Source organism: Nannospalax galili, unplaced genomic scaffold, assembly GCF_000622305.1.
Source record: "Nannospalax galili isolate Female #2095 unplaced genomic scaffold, S.galili_v1.0 scaffold872, whole genome shotgun sequence".
In the NCBI taxonomy this organism is placed as follows: Eukaryota; Metazoa; Chordata; class Mammalia; order Rodentia; family Spalacidae; genus Nannospalax; species Nannospalax galili.
In genome coordinates, this window is record NW_008332654.1 from 1,997,312 (window position 1) to 2,016,543 (window position 19,232).

Here is a 19,232-nt window from a genome sequence, read left to right on the forward strand (position 1 = left end):
TTTGTGCTTCTATATGAATTTAAGAATTTTTTTTCTAATTCTGTGAAGAATGTCTTGAGGATTTTTATTGGAATTGCATGGAATCTATATATTACTTTTGGTAGGATGGTCATTTTTACAATATTAAATTCTTCTAATCCATGATCATGGGAGGTCTTTCCATCTTTTGGTGTCTTCCTCAATCTCTTTCTTTAAAGATTTAAAATTTTCATTGTAGAGATCATTGCTGTCTTTGGTCAGGTTTGTTTTTTGAGGCTACTGTGAATAGGAGAGTTTCCCTGTACTCTTTCTCTGATTGCTTGTTATTTGTTTATAGAAAGGCTACCAATTTTTGTAGATTAATGTTCTAACTTTATTGAAAGTGTTAATCAGTTCTAGAAGTTTTCTTATGGAATTTTTGGGATTTCTTAGGTATAGTATACTGGCCACCTGGTTGTCAACTTGACATAGCTGGGGAGAGGGAGTCTCAACTGGGCAATTGCCTCCATTGAACTGGCCTATGGGGCATTTTCTTGATTGTTGAGTGATGTGGGAGGTGGCAAACTGTAGGTGGTGCCACCCTTGGGCATGCCATTCTGTACTGTTTAAGAAAGTAGGCTGAGTAAGGACCAGGGGAGAAGCCAGTAAAACAGTGTTCCTCCATGGTCTTGCTTCCAGGTTCCTATCCTGAGTTTCTACTTTAGGCTCTTTCAGTGATGAACTATGAGCCAGGAGATGTAAGCTGAATAAACCCTTTCCTCCCCATGCTGGCATTGGTCATAGTGTTTTGTGACAGCAATGGAGAAATGAGCTAGAACATGTAGTACCATATCACCTACAAGAAGGTATAATTTGACCTCTTATTTTCCAATTAGTACTCTTTTAATTTCCTTCTCTTGTCTTATTGCTCTAACAAGAGTTTCCAAGCACTATATTAAAAAGGAGTGGAGATACTGAAAATCCTTACCTGGTTCCTGATTTTAATGGGAATGCTTCCATTTGTCATCTATCTATCTATCTATCTATCTATCTATCTATCTATCTATCTATCTATCATCTCTATAATCTATCATCTCTATAATCTATCTATCTATCATCTATCATCTATCTATATCTATCTATATCATCTATCTATCTATCTATCTATCTATCTATCTATCTATCTATCTATCTATCATCTATCAAGGGTCTCCCTGTAGCCCCAGCTGACCTGGAACTCACTATGTAGACCAGGCTGGACTTGAACTCACAGAGATCCACCAGCCTTTGCCTCCTGAGTGTTGGGATTAAAGGTGTGTGCCACCATGTCTGGCATATTCCCTTTAGGCCTTTTACCTTGAATAAGTACTGAATTTCATCAAAGGCCTTTGCTGCATCCTTTGAGAAGACCATGTGATTTTTATCTTTGTGTCCATTTACATGATTTATGATGTTTATTTACTTATGTATATTGAACAATCCCTACATCTCTGGAATAAAGCCTATTTGATCATGGTGGATGATCTTTTTGATGTGCATCTGTATGTGGTTTCTAAGTATTTTGTTGACAACTTTTGCATCTGTGTTCATTATGGATATGGGTATATAATTTCCTTTTCTGATTGTGTCTTTCCCTGGTTTTGGTATTAGAGTGATGCTGGCCTCATAGGAGGAATTTGGAAGTTCTCCTTCCATGTCTATCTTTTTGAATAATTAAAGTAGTATTGGATATAGATTGTCTTTAAATGTCTGGTAGAATTCTGCTGTAAATTCATCCGGGCCCAAGATTTTTTAGTTAGTAGGTTTTATATTACTACTTCAGTTTTCTTTTATGTTATGGGTCTGTTTAAACTGTTGATCTCTTCTTGGTTTAGATTTGGTGGGGACCCTGATTTTAGATAGCCACCAATCTCCTTTAGGTTTTGAAATTTAATAGAGCATAGGTTTTTAAAGTATTCCCTTACAATGTCCTGGATCTTTTGGTGTCTGTTGTGGTGTTTCCCCTTTCATCTCTGATTTTGTTGATTTGAATTTGCTCTTTCTTTCTTTTGGTTAAATGGGCTAAGAGTCTGTCTATATTGTGTACCTTTTCAAAGAACCAACTCTTAGATTCATTGATTCTTTGTATTGTTTTCTTTGTTCCTATTTAATTAATTTGTGCTCAGATTTTCATTATTTCCTCTCATCTGTTGGATTTGGATTTAATTTGTTCTTGCCTTTCCAGAGTCTTGAGTTGCAATGTTAAATCATTTATTTGTGCTCTTTCTGATTTTTTTAATGCAGGCACTTAGAGCTATAAACTTCCCTCTTAGGACTGCATTTGAAGTGTCCCAGAGGTTTTGTTGTGTTATTTTATCCTTTTCGTTTTGCTCCAGGAATACTTTTATATCTTTCTAATTTCTTCTTTGATCCATTCATTATTCAGCAAATTCATTATTCAGGAGTTTAATCTCCATGAGTTTGTGTAGCTACTAGGGCTTCTTTCGGTATTGATGTTTTGTAAGCTTTATTGCATTGTGGTCTGATGCAATAGGCCACAATAGAACAGAAGGCATGGAATTATTTCAATTCTTTTGTATTTTTTGAGGTTTGTTTTGTGCCCCAGTATGTGGTCAGTTTTAGAGAAAGGTCCATGGGCTGCTGAAAAGAAAGTGTATTCTTTGTTGCTTGGGTGGAATATTTGGTAGATACCTGTTAGGTTCATTTAATGTATAATATCACTTAATTCAGATATCTCTCTGTTCATTCTTCATCTGGTTGACCTGTCTAATGGAGGCAGTGGGGTACTGAAATTCCCTATTACTGAGTTGGGGTTAATCTGTGTCTTAAATCCTGTAGTATTGTTTTAATGAAATTGTGTGCACCAGAGTTTGGTGCATATATGCTCATGATTGTTATATCTTCTTGGTCAATTGTTCCTTTGATTGGAATGAAGTGGCCCTCTTTATCTCTTCTGATTAGTTTTAGTTTGAAGTCTACTTTGTCAAATATTAGAATTGAAACCACCGTGTTTGTTAGTGCTGTTTGCTTGGAATATTCTTTTCCATCCTTTCACCTTAAAGTAGTGCCTGTCCTTGAAGGTGAAATGGGTCTCTTGCAGACAACAAAAGGATGGATTTTCTTAATCTATTAAACTAGCCTTGTCTTTTGATTAGGGCATGAAGTCCATTAATATGTAAAGTTATTATTGAAAGATGTATATTGGTTACCATAATTTTGATTTCTGTTTGCATTCTTGGTCTACATTTTGTGATTCCACAATTATACCTTCGTTTAGTGTCTTTCTGTTGCCCCTTGGGTATAGTTGTTCCTTTCTTCATTCTTTGTATTGCTTCAAATATTCTCTGATGGGTTGATTTTGTGGGCATGTATTCTTTCAGCATATTAATGTCATGGAAGATTTTTCTTTTGCCTTCACCTATAATAGACATTTTTGCTTGGTAAAGTATCCTAGGTTGGCATCTATATTCATTTAGAACTGGGAATACTTTGGTCCAGGCTTTTCTGGATTTCATAGTTTGTGTTGCTGAGTCAACTGTAATTCTGATGGGTTTTTGTTTATATGTGAGTTGTTTTTCTTTTGCAGTATTCTCTCTTTGTTCTGTACATTTTGTGTTTTTATTATGATATACCATGGATAGTTTCTTTTCTGGTCTTGTCTATTTGGTGTTCTATTTGCTTCTTGTATTTGTATGGGTATCTCTTTCCTTAATTTTGGGAAATTCTCTTCTAAAATCCTGTTGAAGATCTGTTCAATATCATTAACCTGAAATTCTTCTCCTTCGTCTATGCTGTGATGCATAAATTTGGTCTTTTCATGGTGTCCCTCATATTCCATTCTGTGTCCTTTAAATTTTTTCACAATTTTGCTTGAGCAGTCCAGTTTTTTAACTTTATCATTCAGTCTTGATATTCTATTTTCCACTTCATTCATTCTAACAGTGAGACTCTCCTGTTGCTTCAAATTGACTTATTGAGTATTGCATTTCCTTTTTCATTTCAGCATGAGTTTTCTTCAATATTTCTGTCTCTTTTGTGATTCAGTCAGAAGTTTATCCCTATCTTCTTTTAGTTCTTTGATTTGTTTGTGTGTTCTTTAAATTTGTTGAATTCTTTGATTATGTTTATGATTGTTCTTTTAAATTTTGTGTCCTGGGTTATCTCTAGGGGGTTTGCTTTGTAGAACTCTTCTATAGGACTGGTGGTCTTTAGTGGGAACATATTATTTTGGTTTTCCATATTATTATTTTTCCATTGTGATTTTGACATGTAGATATCTTTTGTTGTTTGTGATTCTGGTATGAAACTCAAGCCTTCATTTGTTAAGTTGAAGTCTGCTTCTGTTTGTATTATTTGTGTGCCTTGGTTGTTTTCTTATTGAGTATGTAAAGCTGGTTGGTCTAGGCTTGGGTTTTCTCAGATTTTATATTGGAGGGAACAGATGGCTTCACTTCAGCTACTCAGGAGCACCTGGCAAGGCTTAAGTTACATGCTAGTCAGGTACTCTCAGGCTTCTTCCTAAGGTCTGAACCCCTACTAGCTAGCAGTCACAGCACAATTTAGAAAGCTTGCTAAGGGAAGGCCCGATTTAGCCACTCTCAGGCAGTCTGGGAAGATCTGGACTCCTACTAAAGGACAGAGAAGCCCAGACCTGGGGTGATGGGATGGACTGCAGGTGGTTCCAATGTAGGGGGATGGGCACATCCTGCTTTGGGGAAGCTCACCATCCTGTGGAGCAGGCCAGATCCAGGTACTCTCAGGCAGTTTGCTAAGGTCTGGGCCCTTTCTGAAGGGCAGCGAATCCTATTCCTGGCACAGTGGGAGGGTCCGCACATGGTCCCAATGTAAGGGGTTTGGGCAGGGTGCTTCTCCATTTGGAGAAGCAAATGGCAGAGGCTGAATCTGGGCACACTCAGGCAATTTGCTAAGGTCTGGGCCCCTAGTGTAGGGCAGAGAGTCTAGCCCTGACACAGTGGGAGGGGCCACACATGGTCTCAGTTTAGGGGGATGGGCAAAGTGAGATTTGGGGAAGCTCACCACCACCCAGAGGTCAGATTCGGGCACTCTCAGGCAGTCTGTTAAGGTCTGGTGAAAATTAAATTCATGTAATTAACAAAATATTTAAGCATGAAGCTCAAGTGAATATATTTACAGAGATGATTTTGGATATGAATGAAATAATTCAGTATTATTTTAATGGCAAGAAATAGTGAAGATTGGGAGCAAAATTAATGAAATCAAGACTAAAAAATAATATGTAGAATCAATCAAACAAGACTGGTTCTTTGAAAAGATGAAGGCTGAACAACTCCTTGCCAAACAAAGCAAAAGAAATAGGAGACCTGAGTTAATAAAATTGGCAGCAAAAGAGGGGATGGCGTAACAGAATTCTGAGAACACTAGGATGTACTTTGAGAACTCATTTTCCAAGGCTGGAAAAAATCTAGAAGAAGCTGATAAATCTAGAAGAAGTTGATAAATGTAAACTTACCAAAATAAGCCATGGATACATTAAGAAACAAACCAAAAACTTTGAAGCAATATTAAAAAGTCTCCTGACAAAGAAATGTCCTGAACCAAACAAATTCACTACTGAATTCTACCAAAACTCCAATGCTCCTCAAACTTTTCCACAAAACAGAAAGGGAAGGAATGCTAAAAAGTTCATTCTATAATGTCATTTATTACCCTGATAACAAAACTGGCTAAGAACAGACACACACACACACACACACACACACACACACACACACACACAAACACAAACACAAAAGAAAATTATAAATTTCTCTTATGAATATAAATGCAAAAATTCTCAACAATATTGAAAATTATAGTCATGAACACATTAAAAAGACCATATGCCATAATTAATTACACATAGACACAGAGATCACATGACCATCTCAGTAACTATAGAAAAGGCCTTTGACAAAGTTCGACATCCCTTCTCCTAAAGGCCCCTAAAAAACTAGGAATAGAAGGAACATATCTTAGCATATTGAGGGTTTTGTGTGTGTGTGTGTGTGTGTGTGTGTGTGTGTGTGTACACACTAAAATAGAAAAAGGACTTTCTCTAAAATTAGAAATAATACAAGGATACTCACACTATTCAAGGTAGTGCTTGAAGTCTTAACTAGAGTAATAAAACAAGTGAAAGAATTAAAAGTGATACAGTTATACAAATAGGAAAGGAGGAAGTCAGGGTCTCCTTATTTATGTACATGATCTTATGTTTAAAATAGCTAAGGACTACACCAGAAATTCCTAAAACTGATGCTTTCAGCAAAGAAAGCAATCACCCGAGTGAAGAAACAGCTTACTTAGCAGGAAAATATCTTCATCAACTATACATTAAACATAGGGATAACATCTAACATATATAAAGAACTGAAAAATCAAACAAGTCTCCCAATCACCCAATCAATAAGTGGACTAATGAACTGAATAGACAGTTCTCAAAAGAAAAAACACAATAGCCAATAAATATTTGAAAAAGTGTTTTTAAAAGTATGTAAATTGAATATGTCAGTGTTATTGTAATGAAATGTTTCTATTAATCAAAAAGTATGTAAATTAAAACTATGTTGTGAGTCCTTACTATGAGGTAAGTCTGACAACTTACCTCAGTCAGACTGGCTATCATCAAGAAAAGAAACAAATGCTGGCAAAGATGTTGGGAAAGAGGAATCCTGATTCACTGCTGATGGGAGCATAGACTGATGTAGCCGTTATTGAAATTAGTATGGGTATTTTCCAAGAAAGTAAAAATAGAACTATATAGCTCCATCTACCACTACTTGATATGTATCTAAAGGATATATATATATATATATGATTATCACAGAGATATTGTACATCCATATTGGTTGCTGAACTACTGACAGTAGTTAAGATATGCAACTATCCTGGCTGTCCATTAACTGATGAATGGTTAAAGAAAATGTGGTACATATACACAATTGAATTTCATTTAGTCACAAAGAAACATAAAATCATGATCATTGTAGGAACATTGGTGAAACTAGGGATCATTATTTAAGTGAAATAAGCCAACCTCAGAAAGACAGCATGCTTTCTCTCATATGCAGAATCTGTTTGTGTGTGTGTGTAAATCACACAAAGGAAATAAGGGACCATGAGAGGGGAGCAAGATGTGTTAAGGAAGGAGGCTGGGAGTGGGGAGAGGTAATGGAATACCTATGAATTAGAAGCAGAAGTGAGAGTAGTTGGGTGATTGGGGCCTATCAAAAGGGGGGATACATAGGAAAGGGGAGAACAGTGAGGAATGGAGATTAATAAATTATAATGACACATATGTATGAAAATGCTACAATGAAACTATGTACTAACTTAAAAATGAATAAAAATATTATCTTGAATCTTTTAGGTTATATAGATCTGAGCAATGGGGCTTAACTTGCTATTTTTCCCATTTGGAGGTAGATAATGTGTGAATAAGTTAAATCTCCTATGTTTACAGTTGACATTGCTAAATCTCGGAAACAATGTTTTAGAAGATGTTCCAGAAGAGATGAGATGCCTTATCTCCCTGAAAAAGCTTCATTTATTTGGAAACAGGATTTGCAGATTCGCGTCTAGAGTCTGTGGTACGTTAACATTGTAATACTACATGTAATTCCTCATGTTTAATAATTTGAGACTGAAATAAAAAGGATTAAACTAATAAAATTAAAGACTGAAATCAAAGACTTTTAGAAGCTATATTTTTAAAAATGTATTATTTGAAAACCTCACACATGAATTTAATGTATCTTGATCAAATCTATCCTCTCCCTCCAATCTATTCCATACTCCCCCCCCCTCAACTTCTTGTACTTTTTTCTTTAACCCACGAAGTCTACTTAGTCTACCAGCATGAGCTTGAGTGTAGGGTCATCCCTTAGAGCACAGGCAGCCTATCAGGAGCTGCATCTGAAAAAAACTGACTTCCCCACCCCCAGCAGCCATGAATTACCAATAGCTCCTCAGCTAGGGGGTGGCATTTTGTGAGCCCCTCCTTCATGAATGCTGGAATTTTGTCTGGTTTGATCTTGTACAGCTCTTGTGCATGCTGTCATAGCCACTGTGAGTTCCCGTGTACAATGGCTCTTTTCTGATTTTTGCATCAAATATGTATTTGCATGTTGTGTTAGTTTCTTTACTCAATGTTGTTACCAAGTACCTAACAAGAAGCAACTTAAGGGTAGATTTATTTTTGCTTGTAGTTTAGGAAGGACTACAGTCCATCGCGTTAGGGTAGTCATGGCAACAGGATCTTGAAACGGCTGGTCCCATATGTCCGCAGTCAGGAAGCCCACAGGAATGTTTTGTGCTCAGCTCACATTCTCCTTTTTGTTTAGTTCAGAACCCAGATCGTGGAATGGTGTTGCCCAAGTTCAGAGTCTTCTATCTTCAGTTAAAGCTTTTTAGAAACACACTGATAGTCACACTTAGAGGTGTGGTTTCATGGTGATTCTAAATTCAGTCATGTTAGCAATGAAAATTAAACTTATAACTCCATCTCTTGTCAATATGAAACAAGCACATCACTTTAAATTATAACATTTCACTTCTATCTCTACATCTCATTTTCATTTCATAATGCAAATTGGATTTCTTTTTCTTCTTTTTTCTTTTTCTTAGAGATCTGAAGTGATTTTGCTTTCAGTTCCTTCACTTTGTCAATCATGAAATTTCACAGTGATTTCTGGGGTGGGAGCAGAAAGAATGCAGTGTTCAGGTTGATGGGGCTGTACAGGGCTGGTCTGAGAAGGTGCATGTCAGGCCTCCGTAGGGCAGCTGGAGGAGTATGGAATGCCCCGCAAGCAGGTAGGTGATATTCAGAGAGCTTCAGAGCTGATAGGCAGTGTGCGCGGCAGCTTCCAGCTTGCTCAGCTCAATTGGGACATTGCCTGTGGTGGCCAGGTAGTTGGTGATCAGTTCCACTGCTCTGGAGTCACCCTCAGCAGAGATGATAGCTGCTTTTTTTCTGCTGCTGCTCAGCCTTTTCCATCACCAACCTGGCCCTCTCTGCATCCTGCTAAGCCCCTTGTTTGGATTCCACCGCTTCTGTGAACTCCTTCCTAAAGACCTTCCTAAAGATCAGATGGTCAGGGTCATGTCAGGATGACCCCAAAAGGTCCTGCTGGCTCCATGAGGTCATCACTTACCTGTCTGGACACCAGTTCTCTTTGGGCTTTCAGTTCTCCAGCACCAAAGCAAGCTCCCACTGACTTGAGGGTCTCCATAGTGATAGACCGCAGCACCTGCTAGTCATCGTCCTCTTGGATGCTGGTGTGGATATGAGGCAGGGAACTGGCTGGCAACCAGCAGGGTGAGGATGATGTTCTGCAAATCTTTGCTACCAGATGCATTCAAAGATAAACCAAGGGATGAAAAAGTGAGTCCCTTTTCCCTGCCACGATGTCTTGTACTCCATGGAATCTGTCAAAGATAACAGCTCTGTGCCTAGCATCCACATTATACAAGGCAGAATTCACCACATCTCCTGAGATTGCTAAGGCCAGGCTAAACTTCCCAATGGACCCAAACACTTTGGCAGCCACGTTTCCTTCTGCTGGACACATACCTGCATTTACTCTGACCTCTACATGAATTCTCCCATACCCCCGTTTCTTTAACAATTCCAATGTTACTAGAATTGTTAGGCCAGGTGTTTTCAAGTTCTTGGCTTTTATCCAAAGAATTAGAAATAAAGACTTAGACAAATTTTCAAAAAAAGCAAGATAAAATTTGTAGGAATGACTTTTACAAAATGGATAGAATCTGTACTAATGACTTTTACTTAACCTTACAACCAAAAAGCTACTGTTTATAATGTAAACAAGTTCCACTGAGTCATGTGTTCTTGTGATTTGAGCACTTGGCTTTAATTCCTTGGAACCCCTCTTTGTCCTCCACCTTACACAGTGAATGAATGTGGTTGAATTAGCAAATCAAAACACTGAATGCAGTACATTCATATTTCTATCCTCATCGAAAACAGGGAAAATTGAGAAGAATGCTAGACATTGTAAGTATGGGATGCTTTAGAGCTAGGAATGCAAGGGCAAGATTGTTTGATAAAGTAAGGGTGGATTCAAGTTTGCAGTTCCCCAATTGATGCTGGAGAAAGGGTTTTGAATAAAAGTGTGCAGGCAGAGGTCAATGCAATTCTGGGGTTGATAGGTGCATTGTTGTAGAGGAGTGTGTGAACATAGTATGTGCATATGAAGGAACTAAGCTCCCAAGTGCATTATTACAATAGCATGCATAACCAAAACCAAATGCAGTTCTAGATTACCAAACTTCTCCCCATGTTTGTTTGCCTCACCAACACTGTTCTAAAGTCCAAATTATCTTCTGAAGCTCAGTGTAATCTCTTAAGTGTGGCCCTCATAAAACCCAAACACAAGTTACTTACTTCCAAGGATACTGAGCAAACACTTTCATTACCAAAGGAAGGAATGGGAGCATAGGAGGAAAATATTGAGACAAAGCATGACCAAAACCCAGTAGGGAAAACAACAAATCTTGAAGCTCCATGTCCATCATCTAGGACTCTTAGTGCAATCATCTAGGCTCCACAGGGCTTGGATGGTACCACCTCCTTAGTTCTCCCACTTGCAGTCTAGTATCTTTAGATGGCTCTCCTCTGAGCCTACACCTTTCCTTTGTGGATATTCAAGGTCATGGCATCTCCATCATCTTGTTGTCTCCATTGCAATTTAGCCATCACCCTCATAGCTTCAAGCAGTGGTCTGTCATTACCTCCTTTGCAGGGCCTCTGAAATGCCAAACATTGCCTGAATGAAGCAGCTTTGCAACTTTTGCACAAGCTTCCAAGACCCCCCTCACTCTTGGATTTTCTATTCCAGTACCATGAACACAATACTGTCAAGTTCTGTTTCTAGCTCAAGATGTAGTCTTGCCCCCTTGGAGAATAATTTCACTGTCAGGAACCCCCTTTACCATCATTCTCAGTTCAGGCTCTCTCTTTTATTTTTTAAAAAATAATTTATTTATTCATTTATTCATTTTTATGTGCGTGAGCGTTTTGCCTGCATGTATGTAAGTTCACCAATGTTGTGCAGTGACTGTAGAGGCCAGAAGAAGGCATCAGATCTCCTGGAACTGGGGTTATGAACAGTTGTTAGCCACCATATGAGTGCTCAGAACCAAACCCTGGTCCTCTGCAAGAGAAGCCAGTGCTCTTAACGTGGCTATTTCTACAGCCCCCTGATTCTCACCTTTCAAATGAACTTTTATTCTCAATGGGTGGGGTCTTGCCCTCAGGTCATCTTTAATATTGTACCTTTGGAGAGAAATTTCTCTTTAATGGTGCTAATCTCTTTAAAATTACAAATGCTTTGCTTGCATTCTACTTCTCTGAAACTTTGGGCTTGCTTGTGCCTTTTCTCAACAAATTTCACCTATGTGTACCTAAGAGAATACATAAAAATTAGTGTTAATGAGTACTCCCCTTTGAAAAATTAGTGTAAATTCAGACTCTTAGCTCTTGGGGTCTTTTCCTGAGGCAAAGAGAAATCTTTTTTAAAATATGTTTTTCTTATTAAACTTAAAAATTATTAATATTGTGTGTATGTGTATACATACTGTGGCACTATGTGAAGGCCAGATGAAAACTTTGTGGAACCAGTTCTCTTCTTCCATTGTTACTCAGTTTCCTGAGATTGAAATTAAATTATTAGGCTTCCTGGCAAGTAATTTTTACCTGCTGAGCCATCTTACTGGCCTTGAAAAAAATTTATTTTTTTTTTTAAAAAAAAGCTTTCCACAGCTCTCCTTTATACTTTTTACTTCATCTCAGATGTGTCCACACAAAATTACATCTTTGACCTCAAAGTGGATAAGTATTTATTCTGGATCCAAATATAAGTGACCGTGACCCAGGAAAACAGATTGCGTTTCCTCCAAATTCCATATTCAAACACAGTAACATTTTCATGAAGTTTTTATAGGAACAGAACAAAGAAAGCCATAGCTCAAGACACTTTTTTACATACCTTGGTGGAGACATCAGAGAGGTGGGTTATAGCAAAGCAAGAGATAATTCTTCTATAGGCCTTAGATGCTATCTGACAGGCTTCTTATCCTTTGCATTGGTGGAAGCTGGTTGATACATCTCAAAAGATTTTTATCTGTTAATCACAGGATGTTAGGTCACACACAGAAGTGGACAAAGAATGGCTATTTAAAGGGCTACTAATAGCCCGAGCTAAACTAAATAGACTCTGGACCTGCAACATTCCAAACTCTTCATAAACGTTGAAGGTCTAATCAGTTGATCAGCCTGTAGGAGGTTCAGTTGAAGATGTAGATACTTTCCTGGGGATTTTAGTTCAGAGGTATTAAAGTCAAATGCTTTGGTCATGGCATTCAATTTGAGTAAATTTGGGGAGAACTGTAAGATTTTTTTTTTTTACATGTTGCAGTGTTTGCCTGCATATTTGTATATGAACCACATTTATGCCTGGCTCCCACAGAGGCCAGAAGAGGGTATTAGATACCCTGGAGCTGGAGTTATGGATGATTGTGAGCCACCAGTGGTTGCTGGGAACCAAATCTGGGTCCTCTGCAAGAGTAGCGAGTGCTCTTAAGTGCTGAGCCATCTCTACAGCCCCTGGGGAGATATTTAAAGGCAAGATATGAGCTCTAGCATATGATATTAGTTTCCTTGTATTTGCCTTTCTCCATTCAGTATGCCACTCTTCTTATATAACATCTAATACTTGCCAAAGTTTTTAAAAAATGACTTTATTACCCATTTAAGGCACTTCCTTTTGCGTTAATTTGTGTACAAGCCTGCTTTCTGTCACTGGGATGAAATACTTGCAAATTAAAATGATGAAAGTTTTATTTTGGGTCACAATTTCAGAGGTTTCAGTCCATGGTATCCTGATGGTTGTTTCTGAGTCTGTGGAAGGCAGGACATCATGACAGGGGTCACATAGTAGAGCAAAGTTTCTTATTTCATTATTGCTAAGAAATAAGAGAGGGAGGGATCAAGCCCATGTCACCCCCTTCTGGGACATGCCTTCAGTTTTGTGGCCTTTTTCTGTTAGGGCCTGCTTACCTGGTAAAAGTTCTGCCACTTCTTAATAGTGTCATCATCCAGGGACCAAGTCTTCAACACAGCATTCAAAACATCACAGTCTCCAGTGATAGAACTATATATATGCTATAGAATTTATCAGTGTCTAAAAAATTTCAGGGTGTGGGTATCATTTATAATCATGTTGTCTTCAAGCAGTATTTAAGGGCATTATTGCATGTAGCATCAAATTAGGAGTTGTAAGGGCTGGAGAGATGGCTCAGCAGTTAAGAGCACTGACTGCTCTTGCAAAGAACTCAGCAGGTTCAGTTCTCAACACCTGAGACCAGCAACCATCCATAACTCCAGTTCCAGAGGATCCAGCACCACCTTCTGCAGTTCCAGCACCTCTGTGGGCATTGCACAACATGAGTGCACTTAAGATTATTCAGACAAGATACTCATACATATAAAATAAAAATAAATTAAAAGTTAAAATATTAGGAGTTGTATTTAGGAAAATACAATAATAGCCTCTCATGCTATCTTGGGCAAGATAGTTTGCTTATGGTTTTTTTTTTTTTTTAATCTTTTGTGGTGCTAAGGATTGAACCTAGGACTTTGAACATGCTAGGCAAGTTATATTCTCTTTCTCTTTGTCCCTCTTTTGCTAACTTTTCCTCTACCTCTTTGTTTCTATGATGACAGAGATATACAGGTATAAAATCTGTCATCTACGTGAAATCTGTTTTATAGTGCCTTTTATTGTCTTTAATTGTGTTATTTCTTGGTTTTTGGTTCTTGAACATGGAAACTTTGTTGAACTTTGCAGACCTCACGTGACCGAGATAGGTTATGTTCTAAGTCAGGTTTGATGATTTTTTTCCAGGGGTAGAAGTAGTTTGATATCTGGGCACTCAGTGCTGGCCAGCATGGCTCAGGAAAGCAGAGCAGATTCACTCAGGGCAGACACCCATTTCTAAGCCAAGTCAACCATTAGCTCTTTTCCTTTAGGATTGTGATAGTCTAAAACAGTATAATTGTCCTGAAAAAAAAAAAATCACACGTGTCAAAATGGTATCCCATGGACTGTCTACCTCGTGTATAAACTGGTTCTGTTTTGTTGGTCTCTTAGATATTTTGAATTAGATGTCAAAAATTTTAAATTGGAGATTTGGAAAAAGAAGTCTAAGTCTCTGACCCTTTATTTGTCTATTTTATTTTTTATTTTATTTATTTTATGTGTATGACTGTATTGCCTGCATGTATGTGAGTGCACCCGTGTTGTGCAATGCTGCAAAGGTCAGAAGAGGGCTTTGGACCCTCGGAACTGGAGTTAAGGATGGTTTGTAGCTGCCATGTGGGTGCTGGGAATTGAACCCAGGTCCTCTGCAAAAGCAATCAGTGCTCTTAACCTCTGAGCCATCTCTCCAGCCCCTATTTGTCTATTTTAAATAAAGATTAAGTCAAAATGAAGTCGCATTCCCATATGACAACAATTGCCAGGAGCTGGTTGCATGGTGGCAGCCTTGGATGATAAGGTGTGAGGTGGTACGATTCCTGAAGAAATCTTCAATTATGAACTCTGCTGCGTCTGTGACAGGAGTTGTGGGATAGCTATAGATATATGGAATAACAGAGCCAGTCTGTTCAAAAGAAAGAAGGATGTGACAAGACGGAGGGAGGATACAAATGTGAAACTGAGAGTGGTTTTAATGAGAAAGTAAACTACATTCCTGGTTCTCAGTGTCTTTTAGTTCTTGGGTTCAGTTTGTGGTAAGCCTGGTTCTACCCTTTGTCCTCAGTTGCCACGACTTAGCTTTGCAACTATGTGACAATTTTCTTTTTGCTTTAGCTAGTTTATGAGAGTATCTGTTCAGCAACCAACAGAACCTTAGCCAAGACAAAAATCCAGAAGGAAATCAAAGGTGTAAAGAAAAGTGACTAAAAATTATTTCCTACCAGATGGCTAAAGTGACTAAAAATTATTTCCTAACAGATGGCTTACAAAATTTGATTCTGCTTAATCTGAATGACAATCAACTTACAAGCCTTCCTCAAGAAATTGGCAGGTAATTTTATTTGTAGCAAGACTTGGTTAAACATTACATTCCTCCCCTTCTCCACACTCAGTCCCATTTATCTGAAAGCATTAGGTAGTCAGGGGATTTACAAATAACACTGAGGGATGGAGAGACATGAATCACTGAGCTTTAAAATTTTTGATCATTATTTATTAATTATGCATGTGTATATGACACATACATGTGTGTACATATGTATCCAAGTGCACTGGCCCAAGTATGCATACTTGGAGACTGGGATGTCTTCCTTCATCACTCTCCCCACCTTATTTGTTAAGACAGGATCTCTCACTGGGCCTGGATCTCACCCTTTAGGCTCAACTGTCTGACCAGGAAGTCCTATGGATCTGCTGGTCTCTGCTTCCCAGTGCGCTGTTCCACAGACATGCCATCATGATGAGCTTTGACATGGGTGCTGAGGTTCCAATTTCAGATCCTCATGTTTGTATTCCAAGCACTCTACCCACTGAGCCATCCCTCCCAGCCACTAAGTTCAAGGAAATGATTTCTCAAACACTTCAGAGAAATTAGAAACAGAAGGTGGTCTAAATGTAAAAGTCAAGTTTGAAACAAAAGGCTCTAAAGCTGGTGTTATTGATATGCCAACTCAGGGGTTACTGGAGCTTGCTCAGACACAGATTGGGAACATTAAATTTTATTTCATGCGTGTCATAAACCATTTTGAGCTCTGTGGGAAAAGGTCATATAAAAGCAAAGGATTTATAACTACGATGTCATTTTCATTAAATAAAAAATTGCACATTTTATTGTCATTAGCAACAACCAAAAAGATGCTCTTTCCCCTTCTTCTGCACATCTGTGCAGACAGGCTATCATTACAGCGATGCTCTGGAGCCAGCTGAAGGCCTTGCCTTTCTGAGGCAACATACTCTCTTGAGGTTTTTCTCTGACAGATGTAGTGAACGCTGCTCAAGTTTACTTTGGAGACTCTCTTTATTGCCTGTTGAACAGAAACAGATGTATTGCAAAGTAAGAGCATCCAGAGGTTTGAAGGATACAAAGTATAAGCAGGCCTCAACACAGGACTCTTCATAGCACCTGGTCTATTCTAATTCACTGTCTATATCTTTGGCCAGAGGACTACTTTTCCAAAATGATTTTTATAGGGAAAGTACTATTTTAAGTTAGGACAACTACCAAAAATATTGAATCAAAGTTCTATAGAAGAAAAATACTTATAATAATTATAATGCCAGTAGCTGTCTCCTTTTTCATTTCTCTGACTAACCAATCAATTGGTTTGTGTACTGATACAATGAACAGAAAAAGATGCCATAGAAAAGATCTGATGAGTTAAGTTCAGGTTATATTTTTGTGCAGCTAGCCTTCTGACCTTGGGGAAGCAAATTAACTGCACTGGACCTGTTTTCTTCTTCTTAATGGAAGAATTCTGAATAGATGAACTTCAAAGTCCTTTAGCTATAATATGACTTCACAGTTTGGGAAGCTGTCCGTGTTTGGATTAAGGATGTACAGTAGTTGAAGAAGCATGTGAATCTAAGGTGATGTATTAGAAAATGAAAGGAAAGCTTTCACTTCGAAAAGTAGGACTGCAAAGTATATGGGACCTTGTTTTTATAGTTAATCCTGGGTTGTCTGTACTCTGGCCAGGCTGTAGATATAAGCTGATTGGCTGTCTCTACAAGCAGAATCTCACTTCCTCACCCTGAGGAAATTTCTTAAAAAAAAAAAAAAAAAATTTTAATTTAGTTCTTAAATTGTATGTGTGTGTGTGTGTGTGTGTGTGTGTGTGTGTGTGTGTGTGCGTGTGATTAAGTACAGGTACCTCAGAGGCAAGAAAAGAGCATGGGTCCCCTGAAGGTGGAGTTACAGGGTTTAGTGAGGTACCTGATGTGGGTATGAGGAACCGAATTTGGGTGTTCTGAATGAGCAGTGTCTGCTTTTAACCATAGTCATCTCTCCAGCCACAGTGGGGAAGTTTTCTACCTTTTATAACTTAACGTTTTTATCTGTTCTATGAGAGTGATAACTATCTATTTCATACTATGGTTTTGTGGTTTAAATATTTTAATCTTTAAGCTCTTTAAATATGTGGTTCCTGGAGAGATGGATCAGTAGTTCAGACCACATATTCTTCTTTTTTTTTTCAACTATATCAGCAGAAATACCAGGTTTAAATAGGCACTAAAGCCAAGAAAACCAATGATGCCAGATAGTGAATTTCTATCACATTGTTCTTTGAACACACCAGCAGGAGGGAGCTGCTGAGTGCAGATACCATGCAGTACATGGAGCACATATTATTCTTGTAGAGGATGTGCATCCAGGTCTGAGCATCCATATCAGGTAGCTCACAACTGCTCAAAACTCCAGTTCCAGAGAATCATACTACTTCTGGCCCCTTCAGGTATCTGTATGCATGTGGTACACATATATGCACTCAGGCACACTGTTGCTTGAGTTCCCTCTGGGTCTCCTGTGCTATCAAGCAAATCATACAACATATCTTTATGTGCATTTATTAACTTACAAAGGAATGAGTACCCAGTGCCTAGCCCCTGTGCCACAGCTCAGAGCCCACCATATCATCCCACGCCATGCCCATAGTCACTGCTGGCATTCCCTCATGCCTTGGGGCCAGCAATCTCGCCCCAGGTCCATAAGAATCAGGCCACTCTGTCTTTGAGCGGCTACATGGCTGCGCATTCCCCATGCCACACATGATACCTACAGCTCCCAGTTTCCATCCCAAGATGGCCCAGCAGCCCCTTAGCCATCCATGCTCTGCGTCAGGCCCCGCCCCTTGGAGGAACTAGCCAATTGGGAGACACATGTACAATGAAAAATAAATCTTAGAAAAATCAGAAAATTTAAAAGATTAAATTCTCAATGAATTTCAGCTTTTATTATTACATGATGCTATTTTCATACTTGCTTCTTCTGGTTCCTCTCATTCACTCTTTTCCAGAGGTAAAAGACTGATTTTTATGTGTGTGAATTTCAGAAAAATATTGAGCCTGCATAGGGTGGCATCATTTCTTTGTCCTATCCTAAAGCAATCAGCCAGTTCAGCAGGAAAGCCTGTGAATTAATGTGCTTAATCCAGAGGAAGGCTGAGAAGGGACCTAGGGTGGTCATGTCTGCTCTATGCTGATGCCTGCTTTCCTTTCTAAGTCCAATGTCTTATCAGTTTATTCAGAGCCCAGAAAAGTAAGAGAAGAATTCGCTGTTTTAGATTTATTAAGCTTCTGAGCTTCAGTTCATGGGCTTGGAGTCAAAGTAGGGCAAGCGAGTGTTACCACTATACAGCTCTGCCATGAGTGGAAGTACATAGCTACATAGACATGCAGATGCCTAGCAGAAGCCTGAGCAAAAAGGGAGAGGGGAGGGGACCAAACCAGTAAGGCTCAGTTCTTTCTTCCAATTTGCCAGCCAGTGAAGTTGTTTTGTGAAGTTATTAGTCAGCCTACTAGGGAGGAAGGAGGACAAGAAAAGCTGCAAGTGTACCTCCTCTGGAAGTTTCTTTTGAAAGGTAGCTCTCCCTACCTTTCAAAAGGGATTATATTGGTTTCACCCTCTTCTCCTTACCCATCCAAAAGAATGATGGACACATTTTCACTAGGGTCTGAGCTCACTGTAGTGTTTGGAGAAATAAAAATAGAAGAGGAAAGCCAACCCTCCATGCCAACTCAGAGCACTTAAAATTCTTCATGTCTTTCTCCATAGGATGTACCCACACGTTTTCATTTCTTTCAATGTTGAGTTTTCCTTCTTTGGCCTTTTATCCTCATGCATGTTAATTTGCTTCTTATTTTGCTGAAATTTGGGCTCAGGTTTTGACTTTGAGCCTGTCACCACTGGCCCACGTCGTTCCTTTCTCTCTAGCTTCCTCATTGTCTCTAGTCTGCCTGCAGCTTTTGTTTTCTGTTTAACTCCTTGTAAGTCCTTGTCTGTGCTCTACATTCTACTGTACCTGGTTTTCAAAGGTCAGCAATAAGCCCTTTAGGTGGCCTAATCTTTGATGTTTGCTGAATGAAAATTACACAGGATTCACAAATCTTCAATAATATTCAGAGTATTTTACACAGCTCAGAATGTTCTTCATGCCCCCTTCCAGGACATTCTTACCTCTCATAGGCAACTGATTCTGC

At 38.7% G+C, this 19,232-nt stretch overlaps 2 protein-coding genes, 1 non-coding gene and 1 pseudogene across 3 annotated transcripts in view; 2 read left to right on the plus strand and 2 right to left on the minus strand.

Annotated features, from left to right (window-relative positions):
- Positions 1 to 7,553, plus strand: part of Otud6b (OTU domain containing 6B) — a 54,108-nt gene extending 46,555 nt beyond the window's left edge. Inside the window, exon 8 of the mRNA XM_029560896.1 lies at positions 7,442 to 7,553. Coding sequence (XP_029416756.1) covers positions 7,442 to 7,445 — 4 coding nt within the window. The 3' untranslated portion in view covers positions 7,446 to 7,553. The remainder of the gene's footprint in view (positions 1 to 7,441) is intronic.
- The window catches only part of Lrrc69 (leucine rich repeat containing 69), a 114,637-nt gene continuing 102,878 nt past the window's right edge, over positions 7,474 to 19,232 (plus strand). Inside the window, exon 1 of the mRNA XM_029560885.1 lies at positions 7,474 to 7,568. The gene's annotated coding sequence lies outside the window, so the exon portion shown is untranslated. The remainder of the gene's footprint in view (positions 7,569 to 19,232) is intronic.
- On the minus strand, positions 8,698 to 9,548 carry LOC103729551 (annotated as a pseudogene).
- LOC115069379 lies at positions 17,230 to 17,370 on the minus strand. The gene has a single exon (XR_003848667.1). It is a non-coding gene; the product is annotated as a small nucleolar RNA SNORA8 (small nucleolar RNA).